This window comes from Melanotaenia boesemani, chromosome 4 (genome assembly GCF_017639745.1).
Source record: "Melanotaenia boesemani isolate fMelBoe1 chromosome 4, fMelBoe1.pri, whole genome shotgun sequence".
Lineage (NCBI taxonomy): Eukaryota > Metazoa > Chordata > Actinopteri > Atheriniformes > Melanotaeniidae > Melanotaenia > Melanotaenia boesemani.
Genome location: NC_055685.1, coordinates 16,911,530 through 16,937,547, shown reverse-complemented (window position 1 = coordinate 16,937,547; position 26,018 = coordinate 16,911,530). Strand labels below are relative to the sequence as shown.

Sequence of the window (26,018 nt, the reverse complement as noted above, 5' to 3'; positions counted from 1 at the left end):
CTGTTACGGATTCCTGCCAAAATAGTAATCAAGACAAAGGAGATGTGATATAAGTGGGAGAGAAAGGCATTTCTACCACCACACACACACACACACACACACACACACTGGACAGACAAACTATTTCTCAGCCGCCTCACTGCTCCCCACAGGCCCTGGAGGGAGTGCAGAGGCCCCCACATCTGTCTCCCAGGCCCACGACAGACCTGGCTGCTGTATCTCAACCCAGGAGATCACACGAATCATCCTCAATTAATGTGAAACATCAGACATTCTCTCTCTGCTTCTATCACCCCACCTCTATTCTCGGAGGCATCCCCTCTAGCTTAGTGCTGGGTCTGCTGGGTTTTACACATTGACCATGGTTACGGTTCCTTAGCACAGTTGGGTGAGGCAAGCCAACGTTACAGTGTTATTGTGTGCTTTGTGCTGAGAGACAGGGAATCAATACATCCGCCCAGACCCAAATGCTGCTCACATGTTAGTGCTGCAAGGCGGTTCTTAAGAGGTTCTGAACTCAGAGAGCGGCAGACTTTGCTCTGCTATGCACTGGGGCCTGAAATGGCTTCCACGTGCTGGTCCATCTGCACCTCTGCTGGGCTGTGGCCAAAGGATTGTCCTGTCCACTCTTTAAAGATGCCGAGGGACAGCTTTTGAACATAAACGGTGGTGATGGTGGAAGTCATAAGAATCAGATGAATCAAAAGTCGGGAGATCTAAAATGATGGATATGCTTTCAGAAACAGATAATGAAAAAAGACAAGGGATGGAGAAAGAAATGGAAACTGTTTACAAAAGGCCACCTGGAACCTGGTGTGTGCCAGGTTGTGACTCACTCGTCTGTGCTAAAGTCTTCTATAATAACCCCCTGTCCAGCCTCCCCCCCCCCCAACTCTTTCCATCCTTACAGTCTACAACTGGACTATAAATCTCACTCCAGTCGATTAGTGTGCCCTTAGCAACAACTACCACACAGTCATGAATTTTTAACCAAAGCCACAAGTTAAATCTGGTCGAAAGGTGAAGTCAGGGTATCTTGTGGCCTGTTAGCTGATCAGTGTGTCTGGTACAGCAGAATAAGCCCTGTGGCCTCTTCACATTTACTTATGCTGGAGCCCAGGAAACAGTCTTCTCTGGCAGTGATGAACATAATATTGACTAAGGCAATGCCCTTTGCATGGTACTTAATTAAGTGATAAAGCAGGAATCAAAACCTGAATTGATCTGTTCCAAGTTATAATCAAGAATGAGTTGGTGAAGGGAGTCCTACTTGGACCTTATTAAGTCACCTCTATTTCCACATTATTTACTTTTTAAAAGGGATGATATATAAAAACATAATCTGGCATGCCTTACTTCTGTGTCAGTACATATATTTTTATATTTTAATCCTTCATTGGGCACTTTTTGAAATACTTAGAAATTTAACATATCAACCACTGAAAAGAGAGTTATTATAATATTTCAGGATATTACAACACTTTAAAACTTGTATGCTTTTTTTTCTAAAATAACAAAAGTAATATAGCAGTAAGTGGACAGTACAAACAGTTTTCTCAAATTTTTATGCTGAAGAGTGATCTCACTGAAGTAGCTGGGAAGTAGCCTGATTTTTGATGATTGGTGTGGAGAACTTAGTGTGCTTCTATGATTTTATGGGCAAACACACAGAGGCATTTTGTATCTCCAATGAAGTGCACAAATATGATCACTTGTCCAATAAAGGGGTTAAGATATATTTAAGATTTGATGTGCATGCTCAATAAATGTGAACACAAGAAACAAAACAAGACCCAGCAGTTTATTTGATTATTTTCAGGGAGGAATTAAGGCTTTTTATGAGATCCTTTTCACACAATTCTCAACGAAGCAGTTTAAAAAAGATCAATAAAAATAGTTATTTTTACAAGTTGCAATTGTTACTTTTAGCTATATGTATTAAAAGAAACGCGATATACATATTGATTTCTTGTTTTCCCTGTAAATATATGAAAATTTACCAATGGTACTGTTTTTTTTTTAGTTTTCATGTTAGTTACAAATAAATATATAGTCTATTGTTAAGTTGGAGTTAAAATAATGCATTTTATTTCTAGATTTTTAAAAAAATAAAACATTTGAGGGTCACTTTAAAAATATGTTACTCATAAGCATGCCGCAAAGAGAGGCTTACTGAGATCAGAGAGTGCAAATTTCAACCTTTATGGTTCTTACAAATGTCCTCCACCCACGTCCTGATGTAGCTACTGATTTTTCTGTGGTCCATCACAAGGGAAGAAGTGGAGTACGTGGTTCACACATGACCTCTGACCTGCCACTGGGGAGCCTATGGGGAAGCGGCCTGTTTCTTGGGAGCTCTTGCCCTCTGATGTGATGGCTCCAGGCAGTAGGCTTTGCATGAACCCATCCCCCATGGTGCCCCCTCGCCACTAGATTCTTTGCATTATTCATACAGCCCAGTATGGAATGGAAAGGGAGGCAGAATATGGAAAAGGAAGCGTCAAGGTTCAAGACCTTCTCAGATCACAAGGAACTTCTGCTTAACCTCTCTTGAAGTGGCAAACACAGGAATAGAGTATGTTGTTTTTTCTTCTTTTTTTTAAGGAACTAGATCTGAGAGCAGGACTTGAGATCAATGGGGATTCCCTTGAGGCTTAGTGGAGATCACATTCACTGCAAGTTGATTGGTGAATCAATGTGGTTCCCATGGTTCGCTTTGCCATTGTGAGAACTGATCCTTCCTATTGCAAGTAAACCAGTGTAGCTATCGTCCAGCATAGATTGTGAGGGACAGATATCTCCCATTTGAGTTGGTGTGTACAAGCACAGATCAACACTGTCTATTTTGTGATACATTATTTTTGTTGTGTGCCATTGTATCTCCTATTGTTTATCAAAAAGAATTACTAGGTATGATGGATCAAAATTAGTCACATATATTTTAGATTGCTAATCTCTTATGCCTTATCCACCATTCAAACAAGTCTACGTTCCACTTCTTGATGGAGCCAAGTGCATAACCTGCTAGTTACCAGATTGGTCTCAAATGACAGTGGTAACCTGGCCCATGACCACATAGTCAACTATCTATGAGATGGAAACCCCACTGAAAAATATCACAGCCCCACAGTATTAGAGACAGCAATGGATTCAGAATAATTACAGCAGCAAAAAGATGAATAAATACAGTGGTCTCAAGATTAATACTGGGAGACATGGAAGCAGGCAAATAAAATAAACTAACAGCAGAAGCTGTCGAGCAGATAAAGTGGGGTACCCCATCGTCTCTCTGCTGTAATTATTGGCTAATAGTCATTAACCTGGCAAACAGAGGTTTAGCTGCATTGTTTAAAGGACTCTGGGATGCATAATGACAGACTAATATGTCATAGCACTAGGGGAGATGGGGGAGGGGTGGATTAATGAGATTTTACTGGAGGGAGTGTACAAGAAGAGGTGGGGCACGCCTGGAAAATATAAGGGGAAGAGGGCCACATTAAGCTAATTGGAAGATGAGTGCCTACTTGTAAAAGTGCTTCTAATGGCATATTTGTTTCTCTCACAGCATTGCAAGGCTAATGCAGGGGAGTGGAGTTGTGAGACATACAGTAGTAAAGATTATGGGGGCATGTGTTAGTATACAAATGTGTGTCAACAACACTTTAGATGCTAAATTAAATATAACGTGCATTTTAATCGTCTTATCTGTGATGTTGCTTTTGTGAAGCGATATTTGCTAATTTAGGAGCTACAGTTGCCTTTGATTGAAAAGCTTGTTGACTAAATAAACAATCATTTTCACAAAATTTTACTTTATAAAATTATAATCACTTTTGTCCTTTGCATTGTCTTTGTTAGAAAGATTGGCACTGTTTTTCAACTTGTCTTGAGTCAATGCCTAAACCATGATCTCAGTTCAAACACTTTTTAGCCTCCATCTAAAGCACAACTGACCACTGAAGAGGAATGCCTCAGCAGCCTTCTTTCAGTCAGGATCTAGTGCTTAGAAGAACTGCTGACCTGTTCTGATATCTAGCTGGTTCTTTTTCACACTAATTGGTTGCAGTTTGGCCTGTGTCATTGTGTAATGTTTGACTGACTCTATTAGTAAAGAATTTAAAGCACTGGCAGAAGGTAAAATAAAAATAATCCTTGTTTTACTCACTCAGTGATTAAGGTAGAGTTGGAAAATTGCATGTTGAAGGCATCTTATTGATCTCCATTAAAACAAAACTTTTGTAGGTTTGCTAATGAGATGCCTGATAGTTTGAGATTATTCTTTAGCATTTATTAATGGAAGTTCAACTAAAATGGACTCTATTTTATGAGCAGTTATGAAGCTAGTTTAATCTTGATTCAAAGACGGATAAATAGGAGACTGATATTAAGATATTTTAAACAGGCATGAATTAAACATGCCTCAGTAGCTATCCTTAAAATGCAAATACACTTGCAGTTCGCCATTCTTAAGAATAAAACACTTAAAACTGCATTCAGCTTTTTGTGCCATGTTGAGTCTGAGCTGTTACTAGTTACCTTAGTGCATTTAAGTGTGCAGCACAAATTAGTCCCTTTTTTGTCTCTAGAAAATTTGAAAAGAACCACAATTTCTTAAGATTTTTTCTGCTGGTGGAACTATTTAAAGATTCACTTTCTAATTTGCTTTCATTTTTTTTTGTTTCAATTAAACCAAATGGAAGTACTAATGCCCAGATGGCCATGCAGTATGAAATAATAGTGTCCAGGCTAGAATTTAAAGTCATACCTCCAGGCTAAACTCCAGAGCGCACACAGAATGAAAGTGTAAAATGTTTTTTAATGTATATTTAACAACAAATACCCCAGTGACTATTGATGTTTCGTCTCAGAAGAATCTGTTTCTCCAGTATATCTAAGGGCATGATATGAAACCACTCACTTTTATTTTCTGTGTTTCTTCCTCTGTGTCTCTCCCGTACTCTTTTTTGCTGTCTCTCTTTAAACATTTATCTTCTGTTTTCTCCTTACAGGCCCTTTGTGCTTTGTGATGTTGGTTTTTACAGCTTTCTACTCACCAGAGTTGCCATTTATCTTTTATAGATGCCAGCAGCTAGGAGCACATAAGAAATGTTACCATTTCAGTATAACTAATTGTCATAGCTTGTGTTACTCCCCTGATGTCACTTGATCCCAGTCTCTCAGGAGCCTGTGTGTGAGCTGGAGTATTTACACTATCTCTTCCTGCTTCTCTTGTAAATTTCCATTTTGTTTACACAAATACCCCGTCTCATATAATAGTATTAACAGTGAATGTATTATAATCACTTTGCAAAGTCATCTGTCTTTAGCTCTCACCAGTAGGAAGAGACATGGGTCTACATAAGAAGACAAAAATACTTTCATTGCCTCAACCTTAGTAGCTATACCACGAAGTCAGTTTTAAGCATTTGCCAAAATTCTTTTCCCAGAATCCCTCGCCAGCTCTTGATGTTTGACAATGTGCACATATGCACGGAGCCTGAGTTTCTTAGTTTTCTACTGTTCATAGCCCAAATGATGCTAGCCAAGTGCTCTATTTGGAATAATGCCCAAGTCCCAGCAGAGGAGTTCAGATATGTTGGAATGGAAACATGTTTCTCATCATTCCCAGGCTTCAAAAAAATACAAGAACAAGAAATGCAGAGGTTTATAATAAATTATATGTTGCTAAAATCTATTTTACCTTTTGCCAAAGGTACCTATTGTCAACTTAAAATGAAGCATCAGATGACAAACAGTGTCGTTCCCATGCAGTCGACCAGAATTAAATTCCCCCAGGGGATGAATATTAATACCTTCTAGTTGGGTCCTTCGGCAAGACCCTTAATGCTACTGCCTGACCACTGTAAGTCGCTTTGGATAAAAGCGTCTGCTAAATGACTGTAATGTAATATCACTATCATAAGTCAGGATGAAAATCTAAGTTGCCCAATGAAAGGAACACAACTTCAAAAACACTTTTGAGGCCTCCTCAAATACAACCTTACATAAACATAAAATACTTACTTCTAAAGTCAGCCTTTCCCTATATGCTCAAGTTACTTTAAAGAAAAGGATAAAACATATGCCAACCAAGGTCTGATTATTGGCATGTATTAATAATTCTATTATATGTGTTTGCATTATTTTTTTCCTCTGGCTTAGACATTTATGAGAAATTACAGTTTGTACACTGAGGGAGTCTAAGCAACAGTTGACATTTTTTATAAAGTTATTTTATTCTGTCTCAAAGATTAACAACTTCAAAATGATTGAAGTCACCGAGACCTGCTAATTGCCTTACTTTGTTGCTTCAGATAAGTTCAGTAAAACCTTTACCCACTTTTATCATTATTAACATATACATCTGCATGTTTGGTCTGTGGAAAAAAGGATGAATAATGTTTGGGAAAGAGGGACAGTGGAGGGATAGATTTTCAGCATAGCTCAGTTTGTTATGTGTCGCTCCAGGGACCTCTGAATTTCATAAGCAGAAAAACTCGCCTAACCCCTGCTCCATCTTCTCCTTTGACCACACTGATTATTCAAAATCAATAAAGAATTGTATCTTTCTCTTTTCTCTTCTGGGGCATTTAGGATGCTGCAGGCAAGGTGCTAGACCGCTGGACCATCATGTCCCGTGAAGAGGAGATCATCACCCTGCAGCAGTTTCTGCGCTTTGGTGAAACCAAGTCCATTGTAGAACTGATGGCCATTCAGGAGAAAGAAGGTCAGGCAGTAACAGTTCCCTCATCCAAGACAGACTCTGGGATTAGGACATTCATTGAAAGTAATAACAGGACCCGCAGTCCAGGGCTCTTGACACATCTGGAAAACAGTAGCCCATCCAGCATTCACCATTTTGAAAATATCCCTAACAGCTTAGCCTTCCTCCTGCCGTTCCAGTACATCAACCCAGTCTCTGCCCCCATGCTTGGCTTGCCCCCCAACGGCCTCCCAATGGAGCAGTCTGCCCTGCGGCTTCGGGAACCCAGCCTGCCAAACCAAGGGGAACAAGTGGAGACCAGTGAATCAGAAGTGTCACTTTCTCCCTTCCGCACAGGTCAGAGTCCTAGTCGCGGTGTTCTGGGACCAATCAACAACAACAATGAACCCAAGACAGAACCCAACAACCGTGCATCACCCATCTCACCTACCCCTTCCACCCAGCAGGCTCAACAGCAGCAACAGCATACACAGCTTCAGCAGCAACAGCAGCAGGGCCAACAGCAGTCCCAAAATCAACCTCAGCAATCCAACAGCTTAAGTGATCACCAAGTCCACCACCACTTTGTTAAGGATGAACCTTCTAAAACCATTACCCATCCTTCCTTCTCCTCTAAGATGCATCGTATGCGCCGCATGGGTGCCACCTCACGTAAGGGACGGGTGTGCTGCAACTCTTGTGGGAAAACCTTTTATGATAAAGGCACACTAAAGATACATTACAATGCTGTACACTTGAAGATTAAACATCGTTGCACCATTGAAGGATGCAATATGGTCTTCAGTTCACTGCGCAGCCGCAACCGCCACAGTGCCAATCCCAATCCACGGTTGCACATGCCAATGCTGCGAAATAACCGCGATAAGGACCTCATCCGTGCCAATTCTACCGCTGGTACACCAGTCATCTCAAACAGCAAGAGTGGTGGCTTCACACTTACCAGCCCTGGAAGGCCGCCACTGGGCTTTACTACTCCACCGGTAGACCCTATGCTTCAGTCCCCCCTGCAAAGTCCACTAGTGTTCCCCTCGCTGAAGTCGGTACAGCCTGTCCAGCCAGTGCCCCCATTCTACCGAACACTACTGTCCCCAGCAGATCTTGTCAGTCCTCCAGTGTCACTGCCAACTAGCCCCATCATGCCCACTACTACCAACAGCACTACGCTGATGGATCAACAACAGCAGATGCTGGCGGCCGCTGTTGTTTCACACAATAACATTCACATGTCAGAGGTAGGCTCCATTTCCCATCGCTTACCAACTCCTAGTGCCAATCATGATCTCACCACTGGCATCAGTGACCCTACACCCAAGAAGAAACCCCGTAAATCTAGTATGCCAGTTAAGATTGAGAAGGAAGTGATTGATGTGGCAGACGAATATGAGGACAAAGACGAGGATGATGATGATAACATCCACCATAATCACCACCATCATCAGTCAAGTCTTCTTCACAACAATGTCAAAATGAATGGAAATTGTAATAGCAACAACAACAGTGGAAGTGGCACTGGACACCAAAGTGGTGGTAGTGGGCAGCAGTCCCCCTCCCAGGATGAGATGAGTCCTGGCTTAGCTCTAAGAGGAATGATGAGACAAAGTGAAGATGAATGCAGGGAAGGTACTGGCAGTGACAGCAGAGGTGCAGCTTCCGAATTACGTTGTATGGATAGCTTTACCTCAGAGGATCAAGACCATGAGAGAGACTTTGAAAATGAGTCTGAAACCTCAGACTCCAAGATGTTCTACCGAGATGAGCTGATGGATGTGGAGGAACAGCACAAGCATAGCAGAGGTCTGGACAAGGAAGACAATGAGGGTAGTGACGAAGCCCATTTAAGAAAAGAAATGGAAGGAAAAGGTCATTCCTCCCCCAATCAACCCTCCATGAAAATTAAAGAAGAACTCAATGATCCAACTTACGACATGTTCTGCATGAGTCAGTACGGCCTCTATAATGGAGGCATGGCAGCAGCCGCTGCAAGCATGGCTGCTCTGCATGAGAGCTTCATCTCTTCAATGGGATATGGTGCCAGCCCACCCAAATTCCCTTCTTCTCAGTCACCAGAAGGAGATTCATGTTCAAGTCCTGACCCCAAGATTTGCTATGTGTGTAAGAAGAGCTTCAAGAGCTCCTATAGCATGAAACTGCACTACAAGAATGTGCACCTCAAAGAGATGCACGTGTGCACTGTGGCTGGCTGCAACGCTGCCTTCCCCTCCCGGCGAAGCCGAGACAGGTTAGTGTGACAAATTCATAATGTAACAGTTTCATTTTACTGTATGGGTGACATATACAGGTAGGTTTGATTCTGTTTTTTAATCACAATGCCATTAGAAATGTATGTTTAATGGAGCATGTGCTTTTTCTAAAGCCATGCTAAAACATACTTTTGCTTTTGTGAGTTTTATGTCATGTTAGTCATCTGAGATTTAACTACAGTGCTTTTGCAAAGTTTTTCTGGATAGCGTATCACTTAACATCTGTATGCTAATAGCAAACTAAAAAAAAGACATTCAGGCACATCTGCTCTGTGTTAAGTCAAAGTTCAGAAAAGCAGAGTGCCATGATAAGAAACACATACACACTAAAAAACTGCATTAGCTTAACTCAAACCTCCAGGTGAAGTGTGTTGTTTACCTGCCCTCACCACCTCACCTTGTCACAGGGAGATGAAGATGCATTCATTAACATCAACAGCATTTTGTCAAACCGCTGCATTTATTAGCGCATTAAGAGGTGAGGCTAACCACGCTCACCTGGGCTTGTTAGCACATATCAGTCCCACACACTCAATCTGCAGAATATATATACTGGAGCAGCACTGACAGATGGTTGATGCCTTGATTCATGTTGGAGATGCAGAAAGTTAAGAGTGCCCAAGGTTTACAAGGGCTCTCCAAAGGGTTAAAAGGGTAATTGTGTGCAAAAAATCTGTATGGTGTTATACTGCTAGACCTGTTCAATAGATTAAACACAACATTTAGTCTACATGAATGCTTTAATTTTTCTGTTCGTTTGTGAGACTTAAAGTTTTATTTTTCTTGTAACATTAATAAGCAACACTGAATGACAGGGAAACAAATTCTTACGAGATGGAGTTTTTATAATCTTTTTTAAATCCTTTGTCTCACTTGCACCTTGTCACCTTGTCTCTTCCTTCAACATAGCTCCCTCCTTCCACCCAAACTTACTCCTCTTTTTTTTTACCTCAAGCCTTTTATTACATTAGTTATTTTTGCATAGCTGTACCTTGACCTGTTTATTCATTAGCAGTATGTAAATAGGGCTCTGAGACTTTATTATAGTGGTTGTGAGATAGGAAATAGGAAGCAGAACAAAAGACATATTCCCCTTCCATAAAGGTGAAAGCCTGTTGCTCATCTAACACAGCTGTGCCGACAGTAGCAAAGAACCAGAAGTGTCATTGCGGCATGCACTGCCTCACAGTGGTGCAATGCCACCAATGAGTGTGTGTAGCTCTCTGAAAGCTTTATAAAAGAAAATTCCCCAGGCAAGGCAAGTCAAACATACATGCATTTTCACATTTACACATGTTATCTCATGCAACGCAAGCAGGTAGATTACAAAAAAAGTATATTTTCATTCTGTTTTTATTTTAACTTCAGATTAGAATAAAATTGACTTTACATTTTTGCAGCAATTGGAAAAGTGATTTTAGTAAAAAAAACAAAATATTTCTTCACAATATATTAAGATATTATGTTTTTTTCCTCTTTTTTTGTGGGTGTTAAAATAGATTCCTTCAATCAGAAACTGAAATTCAAACTGTAGCTCTGCTTTTTATTCTTTTTTTTTATTCCATTTAATTTCTTTATGCTGGAACCTGGTGTCATAATGGCTCATAAAAAACTAAATTAGGTGACAATGGTGAAGAGTAAAAAATTATCAGAATAAAATAGGGAGAAAATTTAGTGCAGACATGAGGAGTTTTCAGATATATGAGGGCCAGGAGTAACAGAGTTGCTGCAGATAGGGAGAGAAAGGGGAAAGATTAGACCACACTGTGTAGAGAAAAATTAACACCTTGTCAGCTTGGATATTCCTAACAATTTCACAACATTGATAGATAAAGAAAGAAAAAAAAAAATCAAAAACAATAATGCATCTTTGAGCTCTTACAGTATAGCTTTGGGTGAGTAAGGCTAACACACACTGTTGTTTCCTGGTAGCATATGGGACATATTACTCTGCTGTAGGTTCAAGCAGAGAACAAAACAACAGAAAGTGGAGTACTGCAGAGCTAGAAAAATCCCGGGGCTTTGAGACGAGTCAATACACAAGCATCGCTCTCATCAGATCTCTCCCAGGATAATCCTCTAATGACATAATGTGTATTTGAGTGTAATGAAAGCAATAAAATGAGAATATAATTCCGTTGTTTTCATCAGAGTGTTTGCTCTGATAAGATTAGGAAACTGCATGCACAAAATAATGCCCGATAGTTTATTGCTATTAAATTTGATAAGTTAAACTATATTCCTTATACAAATGATTTTATTTAATTTATTTGTGTACACTGTACTAGCAGTAACAATTAATAAGTAGTCTTTTCAGCTTTTTTTATAGTAATTAATCTAAGATTAACAAATATTTAATGCAAAGTATTAATCTTTAAAGATTTTTAAGAATAAAGTAAATCAGTGTTTTGTTTTTCAATGTTTTACTATGAATTAACATTAAATAAAGCAACATTATAAATGCAGCTTTGCCTGGCTGTTCACATCAAGCTCCAGGAGAGTCTTCAGCATATCTGTCCACTGACTGAGAAAAACCAAAAGCCCGTAGCACACCACCACACAGCACCAAAAGCTGGTGCATCAAAGTAAAGAAGAAAACAAGTGTGGGGTCAGTCCATCTACTGTGGAAAAACAACTTGGAACTGATGACTTTCAGACCTGGACTAAATATAATGTAAAATCCAGGAACATCTCTAATGCTCAATTTAAATCTTTGCACTGTTGAGGAAACAGCAGATTTCAAGCACATGCATGTAAAAACATCTGTGCACATTGGTACAATACTCACTCACTCATTTGGAAAAGGATAATTTTCCGTGCCCTGGAGCAAGCATGTAAAGTAAGTGATTTTGAGTGTAAAACACAGCAATTTAAGTGTGTGTGTGTGGTTTTTGTACATTGGGGTGTTTTCCCTCAGCCTCCCAGGTGCCTGCTACACGGCAGTAAATGATTGCATATTTATTTTGAGGACTGAGCAGTGTCGGCACACGTGATAAAGAAGCTACAAGATAAACTACTGGAGAGGCACACATCAGTAGTCATCACTATTATTAGCCTTGTTTATCATGATTTTTAAACTGGTGACAAGACTTGTCATACATATCTTATTTTTATCAGCCCCGCCTTGCATTTCTTTTTAACTTTCACCCCAACAGTTTGACCTGTTCTCTTCGTGTCGCTGCAGTAAGCAGGTGTCCTCTCTCTCCCATGTTCCCATGGTGCAGCCGTGCGCTGCCCATGGTCCCTGCATGAGCCACTGCAAATGGAGAGAGTGAAGGTTAATTATGTTGGAGTCTCTTTCCTCTTCTCTTCTCCCTCTCTCCATCTTTCTTCTTTTCCCTTGGTCCCCTCACGGCATGTGGGCCCAGCTCCTCTGCTACACAATCAGCTCTGTGTTTGTGTCTTATAAACAAAGGGCATGCTGCTCATACAGAGAATATCTTAGTAAAAGCCACTCAAGTCCAGTTTGAAGCATCTGCTGAAAAGACAAAAACTTAAAATATCAGATCCCTTTTGTATTATCACTGATGGCTTAATTGTGATTCATTTTAAGGAGAATAAAGAAGTAATTTCTATTTGTTGACGTAAAACATATAGATACCCATGTAAGCACACTATCATCAACAGAAATGGAGTTATGAAACTGCAAGTAATTTTAAATTATAACTTTTTTAATACATATTTAAAGACATATTTAATTTATGTTCTTTGGTTCTTTGAGAATCCTCAAACTATTTGTAGCTTGCTCTGTTCAAGGAGTTGAAAAAACACAAAGGAGATAAAACAGTAACAGTGAAAAATTTGACTAAAATTCTTGACCTCTCCCTCATACAGAAAACCTCATAACACACCCCAGATGATAGGAAAGACAAAGAACCACTGATGTCAATTTAATACTACTCAGCCCTCCATCTCATTTAAACATTATAAGGCATTTAGATGATATAAATACATGCATGCACCTATACATACATATTCTCTTAGACACAAAAGCAAGGGCAAGGGCCATCAGATGAACCTAAAGATAATTAACTTCAAATGGGATAGGCACACTCTCACTCTGCCTCCTCTGCACAGTCAAAAACGGGGCCTCCGGAGGCCTCCCCCATCTTTTGGACGAAGATGAGACTGTCAAATTGGTTTGCCAGCCACATTACTGGCCAGCAGGGAGGTACTGTAGCTGTAGGGATGGAGGATAGAACATACTGAAGAGGAGTGATGGAGGAATGGAAGGGAGTGGGAAATGGGGCAGAAAGTCTAAACCTGATAAATGAAGGGATGAGGGCATCCTCAGTGTGTGGATTTAGTTGACTTATTTTGATTGTTGAGGGCGAGGAGGCACCGCCAACACAGAGGTTAAATAACATTGCTTATCATAATGACCGTAAACAGGTCTCTTTTTCTCCTTTTTCATTCTTATATTCAAATAACTTTCATATATAACAGTCCAAAAACTGGCACACTGTAAAGTCACCTTTTCTTAGGGCCATCTTGATTGTATATTTCTGTAAAATACATAAACACGTTGTAGTAATATTTGTAATTATTTTTCATTTCAATACAGTAACTGTGTAGCAATGTGGTGTGCATTCTGACTGTCTAAAATGGCTATCGTTACTATTCTGCAGAATACATTCTGCATGATATTTAGCATGTTTGACTTTACTAGATAGCAATGGTTAATTTAGAGCTTATTAGCAGTGAGAAGGTGTTGTTTTAGAGATGGAGAAGTGTTGCAAAGGACCTGCCTACCTGAGCATCATCAACAGCATCCTGAACTTCAGGCTTTTCAAAGCAAATCTGTTGCCCCTCTTCTCAAGCATGTTATGTTTCTGCAGAAACTGCACCCATTTGCCTAATCACATAGATTATTACAGTATAATTCAGAAACACTCTTGTCTGTTACAGCTACACACATACATTTGAACATGCCAGCAATGAATGAGCCCCATATTATATCCATAAGTTAAAGCCATGTGGTTGCGACTCCACTATCAGAGGATAAAGAAGAACAAAGGATTTATACAGTCTATGAACAAGTCATACTACATAAAAGAAATATATTTTTTTCACACAAACACACGCACGTGCAAACACACATATGCTGTGACAACCACAGCCAATGGATTTGCCACGCTCCCTCTCCACAATGCTGACGATGCTCGAGTGGACGGGCTCCTGGTTGCTTGGTTCACAGAAAAGGGTCCCTCAATTGAATGTATTTTTACCTCTTGCAGGACAATGTCGGATAGGGAAGTAAATAATTAAAGGAAAGGGACCCTTTTTGACTGCATCAACCCTGCCACTGCTGGTAAGCTCTGTTATCCATTGTGACTCCATTTTTACCCATCCTGCTAAGGATGACCTTATTCTTTTCTCAATTTTTTTTTTTCAATTTTGTTTAGTTTTACACACATGTGACCTCCCTGCATGGAAACCCTTCACATTACAGGCACTGAGTGTTTGCATATTTTTGCTATTTAATCTAAGTGTTGAGCTGATGTGAGAGGAATAGGCCTTGTGGATGTCATATTTGAGACTGGTCATTGGTTGCTTTAGTTTTCTATCAGCGTTATGCAGTTTTATTGTGATGTGTGTATACCGTGACCCACCCCCACCTCCTCTTTTTTTTTGGTTTTAACTTGACACTTGTGAAATTGGAGTAAAAAGATACTGAATTCCATTTCCAAGTCCATTTCACCTTGCACCTTGTAGCATGGCTTTGTTTGCTAACTAATTGTAACCTGGCTTAAGCATGGCATTTGTTACTGGGTTTCTTTCATCAGCTATAGCACTTTGTGTGATACAGTTTGCCTTGTGTTTGGGAAAAATGCCCATCTTAATTAAATCCAGGGCTACATAAAGACATGTTCATTGAGGTGCTCGATTAAGCCACCTCCAATATGGAACGAATGCGATAATGCTGTCAGGGCCTTGTGCTAATATGCTATCCAGTTCCTCTCGATTATCACATTACCACAGCTCAAATCAATTGATAAACTCCCATTCAATATGTGGAGTATTTAATTGAGTCAGAGTCTATTGGATTTGAGGGCTGTGCAGTGCAGACATGCTGACAGTGGTAAACACTTGCAGGATGCTCTGCCTCATTGCTATGTTTGTGCACTTTCCCCTAACAGAACTGTAGGGTGGAATTCTCTCGATGTGAGTGTTTCTGTGTCTGGACTGATTTAATGATTACTACACATAAAGTAATTCTGAAACCATCTGACAGAAGTATGACTACTTGAAAATATTTAAAAACAATTTTGTTTTTTTTTTTACATGGTTGTTGTTCATCTTAGAGCTAATCTTAATTTTAAATTCACTGGTATCATACTGATTTAAAATTGTGATTATCTCTTCACATTAGGCACAGCTCCAACATCAACCTGCACCGCAAACTGCTGACCAAAGAGCTGGACGATATTGTCCTGGACCCCCAACTCACGCCACTGCCCAAGGACCTGCGAGCTGAGTTACTGGCCAAGATATATGCTGGGTATCACATGGGCTTGGACCCTATGGCCAGAATGGGTATCGGAGGTGCCAGCTTTGGGCACCCTGGTCTGAACCACAATGTCCACTCCCCCATAAGCAATGAATATTTTCATCATCCTCTCAATCAAGACCTTAAAAACCACCACACCAACGGCCTGCTCCGGGGCCAGCCAGATGACTATATGGTGTTGGATCTGAGCACCACATCCAGTGTTCAATCCAGCAGCAGTATCCACTCCTCACATGAGTCAGAAGAGGGCAGCGATGAAGGCATTCTATTGGATGACTTGGAAGAGGAGGGAGAAGAGGATGAGGAGGAGGGCATCAGTGAGGGAGATGACTTCTCCCAGCGTGCCGAGGGGCGGGTGGAAGGGGGACATCGGGATGATACTGGAGAACTAAAAGAAGGACCAGGTGAGGGGTTGGACGCTTCCTCCTCGCCATTCTTCCTTTCATCCACAGGGGGCAGTAATGGCAGCAGTAGTGGGATCCTCTGTAACATCTGCCACAAAATGTACAGCAACAAAGGGACCCTGCGTGTGCACTACAAGACTGTGCACTTGCGTGAGATGCACAAGTGCAAAATCCCCGGCTGCAACATGGTATTCAGTTCTGTCCGCAGCCGTAACAGACACTCTCAAAACCCCAACCTCCATAAAAACATGCCCTTCTCTACAATAATAGACTAAAGAATGACTTGCCACTCGACCCTCCTGTCAGTCTGCCCGCTCCTCCCTTCATTCCTCATCCTTATTTCTCCTGAAATTAGCTTTTAACCCCAGCCCAAGACCATCAAATACAAGCTAAATGCCTGTATGCCTCCTGCCTGTCCTTTACAAGTCACTGTAAGACACTTCTATCTCCATCTATAAAATTAATTGACTTTGGAGGAACACACAGGATGATGCTCATAGGCATTGAGTTTTCTTTATAACAAAACCCCAGGCTGTTTTTCATAAGCTCCTTCATCTTTTCTTTTTTCTATCTTCTCCCCAGTTCATGTTTTTTGGCCATCTCCAAAGAATCCATTCAACCTTATTTGTGACTTTGCCTGCAGAAATAATAGTATTAAAAAAAGAGAAAATCTTCTTGTTGTATTTGTGTAATGATAGCTTTTAAATGATCCCCTAACAAAAGCATGACAGCTCCATTTGTAAATAATGTCCCAAGAGGCTTTTTGTGTAAGAGTTGTGTTGATGGTTGTTTGCTTCTTTTTTTCTCTCTTTATGGTTTTATGTTACAGTCCAGTACAGTACTTCCAGCTATAGGCAAGAAAGAGGTAGCATCTTAATGGCTCAACACATTTATGTTAGCTTCAAATACGAGAATTAAACCGGGAAAAAGAAAAAAAAAGTGACTTGTTTTAACTGCTTGTTAGATATTCAGATGTTGCCGGCATGCTTTTTTAGGCTCCTACACTGATATCATTATCTGTATTTCTATTGATTTTTACTTTTTTGTCTGTTATGTATACCAATTCAGTTTTTGCACTTTGCATCTATACAAGGGGATGTGTAATATTATTATAATGAGGATTTTTGCAATGGTGAATCTAGGTGTTGTTTGGGGTCATTGATGGCTACTGTGCCACAGGGGAAGTGACAGTACCTTCAACATACTGTACTTGTGCCAGTTTCTTTTTGCACATGCTCAGTTTCAAACTCAACAGATAGCCTCTTGCCTCTGAACAGATCCTTCGGCCTTGGCTCATTGCTTTACAGTCTATTAAAAAATTGGCTCCAAAATACTTTGCTTCAGAACAGGTCCAGGTCTGTGTAAATGTGAGTTGCTGTTTCACAAACACAAGGAAATTGATAGGCAGAGGAGTTGGTATCTCTTACTCTGTTTGTTTAAGAGGTGTATGTTTGTCATGATCACCATAATTACTGACCACAATCTGTCAACAGCATGCAATTAGTTTGTCAAACAAAGTTATCAATGCAAGAAATACTATTTGTTCTCACAGAAGGCATCTTAATAAGAAACAACTGTCTGATAGATCTGAAAAGTAGAGAAAAGAGGACAAACATTGAAACTAGTCTTTTAACTGTGACCAAAATATGTTTTCTTAAAAAAAGCTCTTTAGTGTAACATTGTGCTTAAATCATGCCCCCATTTCCACAATACAATGCACTTGAGTCTTAAAATTTTTGCTGTGATATTTTGCTTTACGTTTCCATTGTTGAGCATCACCTTAGGACATACTCTGTAAAAGATTTAGTCATTTTTATTTTGTTGGTTGCAGAGATTTCCATGAGTCTTACGGTACAAATATTTCCAGTAACTGAAAAAAAAGTAGCCAAGGGGAAGGGGTATTTATTAGTGGGTGATATATCTTCATGAAGATGTTTTTGTCCAGTAAAAGTGATTTTTTTTGTAAAAAAAAAAAAAAAAAAAAAAAAAAAAAAAAGACAAAAAATAGACATTTTTCATCAGTTTGTTGATGTCTTAGCATTGTCATGTGTTACTATACAAGGAGATCTTCTCTTACTTGACTGGTGCTACACACAGTGGAAAAATATGCAGTGTTATGTGGTGTGTTGTACAATATTCACAACACCTTACATCCATAACAGTGTTAAGTTACACTTATTTCACACTTAAGCCATTTTGCTGTATAGACATGACCTATTCTGTTGAAATATTTCATGTCTTTTTTTAAGGCTCCACCTATATGACACATGCAGTTTCTAGTCCTCTCTTTAGAGATAAAGAGGGCGAAACAGAGAGCTGAGGCTGATGGAAAGGTTGCGGAGGTGGAAGGCTGACTAGGGAGGAAAGGATGACAGCAACGATCATTAAAAATGTGCTGCTTCTCTGTTACCTGGAGGCGTCCCGCCATTCCAGCTTCTTCTGTCTAATAACTCACTTGTCACTTCGTTACACTGCCAGACATCAAGGTTGCTGACAAGACTGTGACACTGACAGAAGGAGAAAAAGAAGGAAAGAGAGTATGTGCTCTGAACAATTTAATTTGACTCAGTCAATTAAGTTGAATTCAATTCATCTCTTCATTTTCTATGTGTGCTTATTCTTCTTCGGGGTCGGTGGTAATTCAATTCAGTTCCTTTCTCTTGTTCATTTTTTTTTTCTTTGTCTGTCAGAGCACAGTAATTTAACAACCGCCTTACCCATTTCTTCAACCCGCCACTCACTTACCACCTCCACACGCCACAGTGCAGATCCTACAGGGACACACACTAATAGTGTATGCTTAAGTTCACTGGACGGCCATGGCATAGGAAAAAGGGATGGGTAATTGCCTGTTTATCCCAAGTGAAGGGAAAATTGAGTACAGGAACCCCTGCCTTGTCCCAGGAGTAGGTTTCACTGAGGCGCTTGCTGCCTCATTCACTCATTCAGTCCCTCCGGCCTTCACTCTAGCAGAAATAAAAAAAAGTGCTACTCCAGGAACCCTGCAGACAGCCGTCTCTCTAACACACAAGCATACAAACACAGAGGAGAATGACACACACTTAGAGAGATGACAAACCAGAGATGACTTGTTAGCCTCTAGTCATATAGTACACAGGAGCAGAGACAAATCTTCTCACCACAGGAAATTAAACTTTCTTTTTAATATGAACATTACAGCAGCAGCCACTACAGATAGCTAACATTTGGTTATTATGAACGATGCACACTAGAATTGAGTCAGGAGCCCCAAAACTCTTACACTTATAATTAATATTCCAAACTGAAAATATTTATTCATTAGAGGAAAGTAAATTTAAGGTTAGGAGGCTCACAGAACAATTTTAGCTCTATTTCTTAATGTATTCATGGTCTGGCCAATCACCTCATTAACAGCTTTCAGTTTTCTCACACATTCCTTATATTCTGTTCATCCCTGTACATTTTCCACATAGCATGTACAGAGCATGTCTTGTCACATGTTCTCATATGTTCTTGGCAGAAAACGGAATGTCACAGAAGAGATTTACTAGAAAAACACCCCTCCTGCTACCATTTTGGGGCTCCCATGGATTCCTGGATGATGCTGGTCATGCCAGCAGAGCTTTAAGTTGCAAAAGGCCAGAAACATAGCTAAAAAGAAACATGCAAGCAACTGTCCATAGATATGGAGACATCTGAGACAGAAAGAAAAAAAATGTAGTGGTTAAAAAAGATTGTGTTCCGTGTTGTCTGGTTGCAGCCTTACTGTTGCCTGTTAATGCTTGGGGCTAAAACAGGGGGGGTGAATACTGGTTGAGAAGGAAGCAAGAAAGCAGAAAAGGGGCAGGACTCCCTAAGATTCATTGCCAGTTTTTTTTTTTTTTTTTTTTTTTATGATTGCCTGTTGGAGAGCAATCAAGCCACCCCAGAAATTTTTCAGACGTACACTCAGCTCTCCTCTGAGAAATGACCACTGATTTCTTCCCTCTTTTGAAAAGTCATCCTGTCCTATCATTGTATTTCTTAATTCTCTGAGTGCATGGGTCAAGGTGCATTTGGTTTCCAAGTGACCATGCTTTTGGACATCAGAAATGCTTTGCTTAGAGTGCATCATTGGCCCAAACCACTGGAGTGAACTTTAAATATTTGATTAGCGCATTGTCAGGCATCAATTATTCTGCAGTTCTGCACAGCACACCGAGGGAGAAAGGGATGGAAAATGAATGAAATGCCTGACCTGTTAATCGTGAGTACAATAACTGTAGGAAAAGATGAGGGGCGACATTGCATGCAAACTGTCCAGTTAATGTAGCTTATGGAAAAAAGTGAGGTGAAAATATTTGGTGGAATTAGAAATATGCAGATAGAAGAAAAATACACATGTGGATTTGTATAGATGCTTCAGTCTCATGACTTGTGCCCTCATTAATTTGAACTGGAACCTGTGAAATGTCAATAATCCAAAACAAACAAACAAAACAAAACAAAAAAAAAAAATAATTAAATAACAAAAAAAAAAAAAATTAAAACAACAAAAAAAAACCAACCCTGTAAATTCATAAAATGTTTTCCGTTGTATTTTCAAATATATTTTGCAGTCTTAAAGTATTAATAGCTTGAAGAGCTGGTGAATTTAGAATTTTATTTTCACTTGTGTTTTTGAGTATCTGATGCATTTGTGTCTGTGTCTTAAAAAGCCTGTGTTACAGCACCGGCACTCGACAGCGTTGCATGGCTATATAGTCGCACTGCAAAGAACAAAAAAGAGCAAAGGAGCTTGCATCACTTTGTTGTCAAAATAGTGAGTTGGAAGCCTCATTGATACTGTATGTTACCTAAAGAGGTATTCCCTATTTGCAGACAGAAGGAAAAAAGATTATCCTTTTTAAAAGACTCTTTTTTTTTTCTTTCTTTTTAGCCTTTCTTTTATTTGTTTCTGTATTATACTGTCTATGGTTTTTGCATAAAATGCATAAGGGTTTTGGGATGTAAATGGAATTTTATTCATATTTTGTCCAAATACCTCTTGTAATTTGTATCAGAATTCTTGTACAATTTTTATATTAAAGATTTATCAGTCACTGGCATTTTGTCATTGCATTTTATTTCAAGTTGAAGAACCTTGATTTGTAAATATTCTGGTTCAAACTAGCTGTAACAATAACAGCCCAGACAAAATGTGTCAATCAAGCCATTTTAACAAGACACTGTGATTTCAGCAGGTTTTCCTGGGCTCTTTAATTACACTATGATAAAAATCATTAGGGAAAAGGCTATCTTGACCAATTAGTGGACAATTAGATTATTAGAGTTATTAAAAGATGTTCTGGCATGAGGAGACGCTGATGCTGTGGTTAGCAGATTAGTAAACTGGTCACTGAAGAGAGAAATTAAAGCACTTTTGTCTGATCATTTGTTGAACTCAAGTTAAAAGCCAGCAGGTAATCCAAATCAAAAGGCTTTTCATCCATCTTGGAAATATTTTCTTTTTGTGCTAGTGATCAATTTCTGCATGGTTGACAAAAAAATTTGAAGAATATCAAAATCAGCAACATGAAATGAGTAAAATATTGCATTTTTTGTTCTGAAATACATGTAAATATGTTAATCAAACTTAAACTGTCAAATCTGGACAAAGCATGCTAATGCTTTTAAATATTCACAGCTTGCTGTGATTTTCTCGCCTATTTAAGGAGGCCTAGAACAATAGCTCCTCTGCCGTAAAGTTCAGACATGAGGAAAATCATAAGTAAAATTTGCACTAGAACCATTTTCAAGACTAACATTTTTGTGTCTAAATAGCGAACATGTTAGGGATTCTTTGTTCTTCTTATCACTTTTAAATATTTGCACATTTGCTACAGCACTGTGCCCACTGTTCCACTAAAAACAGACGTACGGTCCAAACATACATTTAGTTTTAACATCCGGTTTGTTTTAGAAAATATTAATAAATAATTAGCATATTGAAGACTATTATAGCTACATAAGTACAGAGGTTTGATTTGCTGTGCTATTCACCACTTGGCATGAAACGTCACAAAGGTCAACTGGAAAGCCCAACACTAATAAGCTGTAAGAGGACATACCGCCACATTGAATTATATCCAATTTGCTAAAGAATTGAACATACTTTGATCAATAAATAGATTCCCTCTTCTGTGCTTGTATACAGGGTCCAAATAAATGGCCGAATGGAGTTATAAATTTAGTTTGACCTAACTGCACATGTAAATTAACTGAATATGAACTCCAGTCAAGGATTAAATAAATTAATAACACAACAAAGACATGAAACTGAAGACAGACAGTGATGACAACACAGGACAAAAGGAGCAAATTAGCAGCTCTGCTGTCATAATTTGCTGTGACTGGGGGTCAAATTACAATCTAATTTCAGCTCCAGTAGGATTGCCATGTTTGCTCTAGAAACATAATACCTTTTGCCTCCCCATGAACGAGTAACGCCAATTCCATTTGTCACACACCAGCTTGGCGAGCCCAACACTGATTATAACTTCAAGACACACACATATATTGTCTGTCTCTATCTTAAACACAGACACACTTTCAAACAAAGAGCTTTGTGGGATACTGTTTATTTGTGGGAGTATGTAGAAAAATATACTTTCAGCTTCTAACAAATAGCCACCCATCTTACACACACACATACACAAGCCTTTTCTTAGCGATGATCTCCCACCAGGGGCATCGTCCTCCACTAGTTTGACCTCCTTGCTACAGAACTGAGGATCAGCAGGCCATTGATTGGCCTGACAAACACACTGGCCCTCCTCTGACCTTTGAGAGGGGGAGATTTTTCCTGTGGGAGAATGCACACAGCCAGATGCATCCAGGGTAAGCTTTGATGTGTCAGATATGGAATTTATGATTGGAATGGTTGCCCATCAGCAACACAAGCAAAATGTAATCCATTTTACATTTCCAAAATCAGTGGACATGTAAAATATCATCTCAGTATTAGACATGGGACATCTCTAGAAATCATCAAGAATGAATAATGAGGTTAGAGGGGTTGAGGTTGTCATAGAGACCCATGTTTACCCAAGAGTGACAACATTGCTGGGACATAATTTCACCTTGGACAAAAAATCTTTTCTGAGTCTTGAATTAGAACTTTTCTTTCTTTCTTTCTTTCTTTCTTTCTTTCTTTCTTTCTTTCTTTCTTTCTTTCTTTCTTTCTTTCTTTCTTTCTTTCTTTCTTTCTTTCTTTCTTTCTTTCTTTCTTTCTTTCTTTCTTTCTGAGAAAATCAAAGCAACTTATTTAGGACTAAAGTTAAGAGGTGATTTTAAAGATTTATCATAAAATAATTTTCATGCACATCTGGGCTATGCTGTGATTCATCTGGTAATGAAAATGTGCAACTTAGATGTTGTATGGTGACTAGATAATAAAACCACTAATTTGTACCATTTGTACCATGACATCACACTCATTTAAGCATGTTAAAGTCCAAATTCATGCAGTTATTTATTTATATATCTAATCACTGAAACTACCTAAGGAGAGACAAGATTGTAATACACACATTAGCTAATAATGTTACAAGTGGCTCGCTAACAACTTAGCTTGATACTTTTTATGACTCTCTGCTGATCTAGGCTTATCATTTACAGACACAAACATCTTTTCTAAGTCTTAATAATGTGGAGATTTTTACCTTTCTTTTTAATTAATCTGAACTGAACCAAATCTATATATATTAATAATTCAGTAACTATTTTAATTATAACACTAAACAATGTAATACTGTTGAATCAACATAATATCATATAATACAGATAATGAATCTGGATTTCTTTTCTGCTGTTTTAAAAAAAGTGAGAGGGAGCAATCTGCCACCACATCCAACAGCTGGGAATATCAGTATAGATGAAATAAAAATACAGTCTGGTCTGATTCTTTCCCCCCCTTTTTTCTTTCTTTTTATTGAGAGGTGGTAGAGGGGGGTCAAAATTGTGGATTTGCTTTAAACAACTTCACAAATTGTTAAGGCAGGCAAAATCCTCCTTTCACAGACCCACAAATTAATCTTCAGATACTAGACTTATGCACAGACACACATAAACCCATATCAAACACACACATAAACCCAAGCAACACAGCATCTAGACACTGCCCTAAAACAGAAATCAATTTTCATTGGCAACTAATCCATTGAAAATGCACACCATAATTAGAATTTATTTTACCAGACATTAGGAGGTAAGAGCAGAAAAGATTTTACATAGAAGAACTGAAAAATTATATTCACATCCAATCTTATGAGCAGATATTTCTTTACATTTTTTAAAGAGTATGACATATCATTATACTAAAAGAGACTGGAGGACCAATAATATTTAGTAAATTACTGAGGAAATATTGAATTAAAGGGAACAAATTAGATGGCGACTCCTGAATTCTTATAAAAACTCATTTGTGGTAACATGAGAATTGGCTGAAATGGACTGCATACACGTTTAAGACTTTTTACTGGGCCTTATTGATTTGGTTCTACACCAGTGAGGCCTGCAATGCTGGCTAATGCTATTGACGAGCCATCAGTCTTGTCCAGAAGTGTGGAGGCATGCAGCTCTTTTTCCAAGACCAACCAAGGAAGGAGAGAGGATCAGGAGAAAAGAAAGAGGGGAAAAACATCAATGGACAGTGATGGAGAGTAGGGAGGAGGGCGAAGATGCAAGCACAGCAGACAGACTCAGACCCCTGTCCATGGTTTGGGAACACTAAATTAGAAAAAAGACAAAAGGGATGAGAAAGGGAGAAACTGTAAACAGCTGCATCGATCCAACTAGAGTTGGGCAAATAAAACCATTACAGCCAGATTCTCATGCCTCACAGCTGAGGGAGATGGTGTGAACACCTAAACATTTCCCTGATGAAGACAAAAGTTTGCACCAGTCCATGCTCATCTTTTTTAAGAATTCCAGCATTTACAATTGCTTTAATTTGCTTCACCTGCTAAAATTAAAATTAGAAATGCAGTAGGGACAGGAAGGGGTTAACTCAGAAGAAGGTGGAAGGAAGGATGAAAAAAGCCCTCTGGCAACCCAGGGACAGAGGGAACGCTGAACTCATCACAAACCCCTCTCCTGGCATCCGCCAGCACATAATGACCCCAACAAGACGGGAATCCCTTTTAATTAAAGTGAAGGGAGATCAGTTAAGCAGATGGTTGCCGACAAATATTAGGGGAAATAGAATGTTTAATGGTCTGTGCACTTATCACAGGCTATTTTCCACACCCAGCCCCAAACTGATAAACAGGACAGGACCTTCTTAATCAACCTTACAACCTTTAAAGCCCAAGATAAGAGAATAATTCGGGATCTTTGTAAATTAGCTTGAGATGTGGCTAAGACTCTAGCCCCTCATGCGCTCAGGGCCAGGATAGTGAGGAAGGAGAAGAATTTCTATCAGTGTAATAGCCTTGTGCCATGCTGAAGAAGTTTGGGGGGAGAAATACTTTTTTTCCACAGGATAGAAAAATTTTTTCAGTATTTTTTCAGTAGTTTTTATTCCCCCTGTGGTTTGACCCTCATGCTACTACCCTACTGCGCTCTTATCAGTGACACTGGAGAGTCACCTGCCTGTGTGGAAATAATCTAAATAGAGAAGCAGGGGATCTAATGCCTGTGCCGGTGGCGTGTGGGAGCAGGTTAATGGGTCCTCGACCCTCTAAATCACACACAGGTAGTCGAGCAATGTGTTTATTTTGCAGATGATGGATAGAAGAAAGAGGGATTTTTAACAAAATAAAGCAGCTGTGAGAGCAGTAGTAGTTATTTCTGCTATTAAAAGCATTAAATTGGATTATATTGCCTTCAAATAGCATATGCTGTTTTACTAATAACCTTGCAACCTGTTTTCAGAGTCTCTAAATTTTGTCTTGCAATACTGCCTCATCATGTGTGAGATCAGAGGGCAAATAAATAGCACATTTGGGAAGGTAAAGTTTAATTTTTCCTATTCACAGTCTTTGGTCAGGATTCCATAATAAATGGGTGATGATTATCTTCTTTTAATAAAACCAACTACAGCAACATCTGTTACAAATAAAGCTCACACATGTACAACATTGCTGTTGTTAGATATGGTTGGTAATCATTATGAG

General features: G+C 39.2%; 1 protein-coding gene across 6 annotated transcripts in view; it reads left to right on the top strand.

The window, feature by feature from the left end:
* The window catches only part of bnc2 (basonuclin 2), a 162,832-nt gene extending 141,869 nt beyond the window's left edge, over positions 1-20,963 (top strand). For 5 of the 6 annotated variants that reach the window (XM_041983166.1, XM_041983167.1, XM_041983165.1 and 2 more), the window contains 2 exons: positions 6,595-8,963; positions 15,359-20,963. In XM_041983166.1, the coding sequence (XP_041839100.1) occupies positions 6,595-8,963; positions 15,359-16,175 (3,186 nt within the window). In that variant the 3' untranslated portion in view covers positions 16,176-20,963. Of the gene's footprint in view, positions 1-6,594; positions 8,964-14,222; positions 14,297-15,358 lie in introns of all 6 variants that reach the window. The other variant, XM_041983170.1, reaches the window with a different exon arrangement.
* Positions 20,964-26,018: the final 5,055 nt, after the last annotated feature.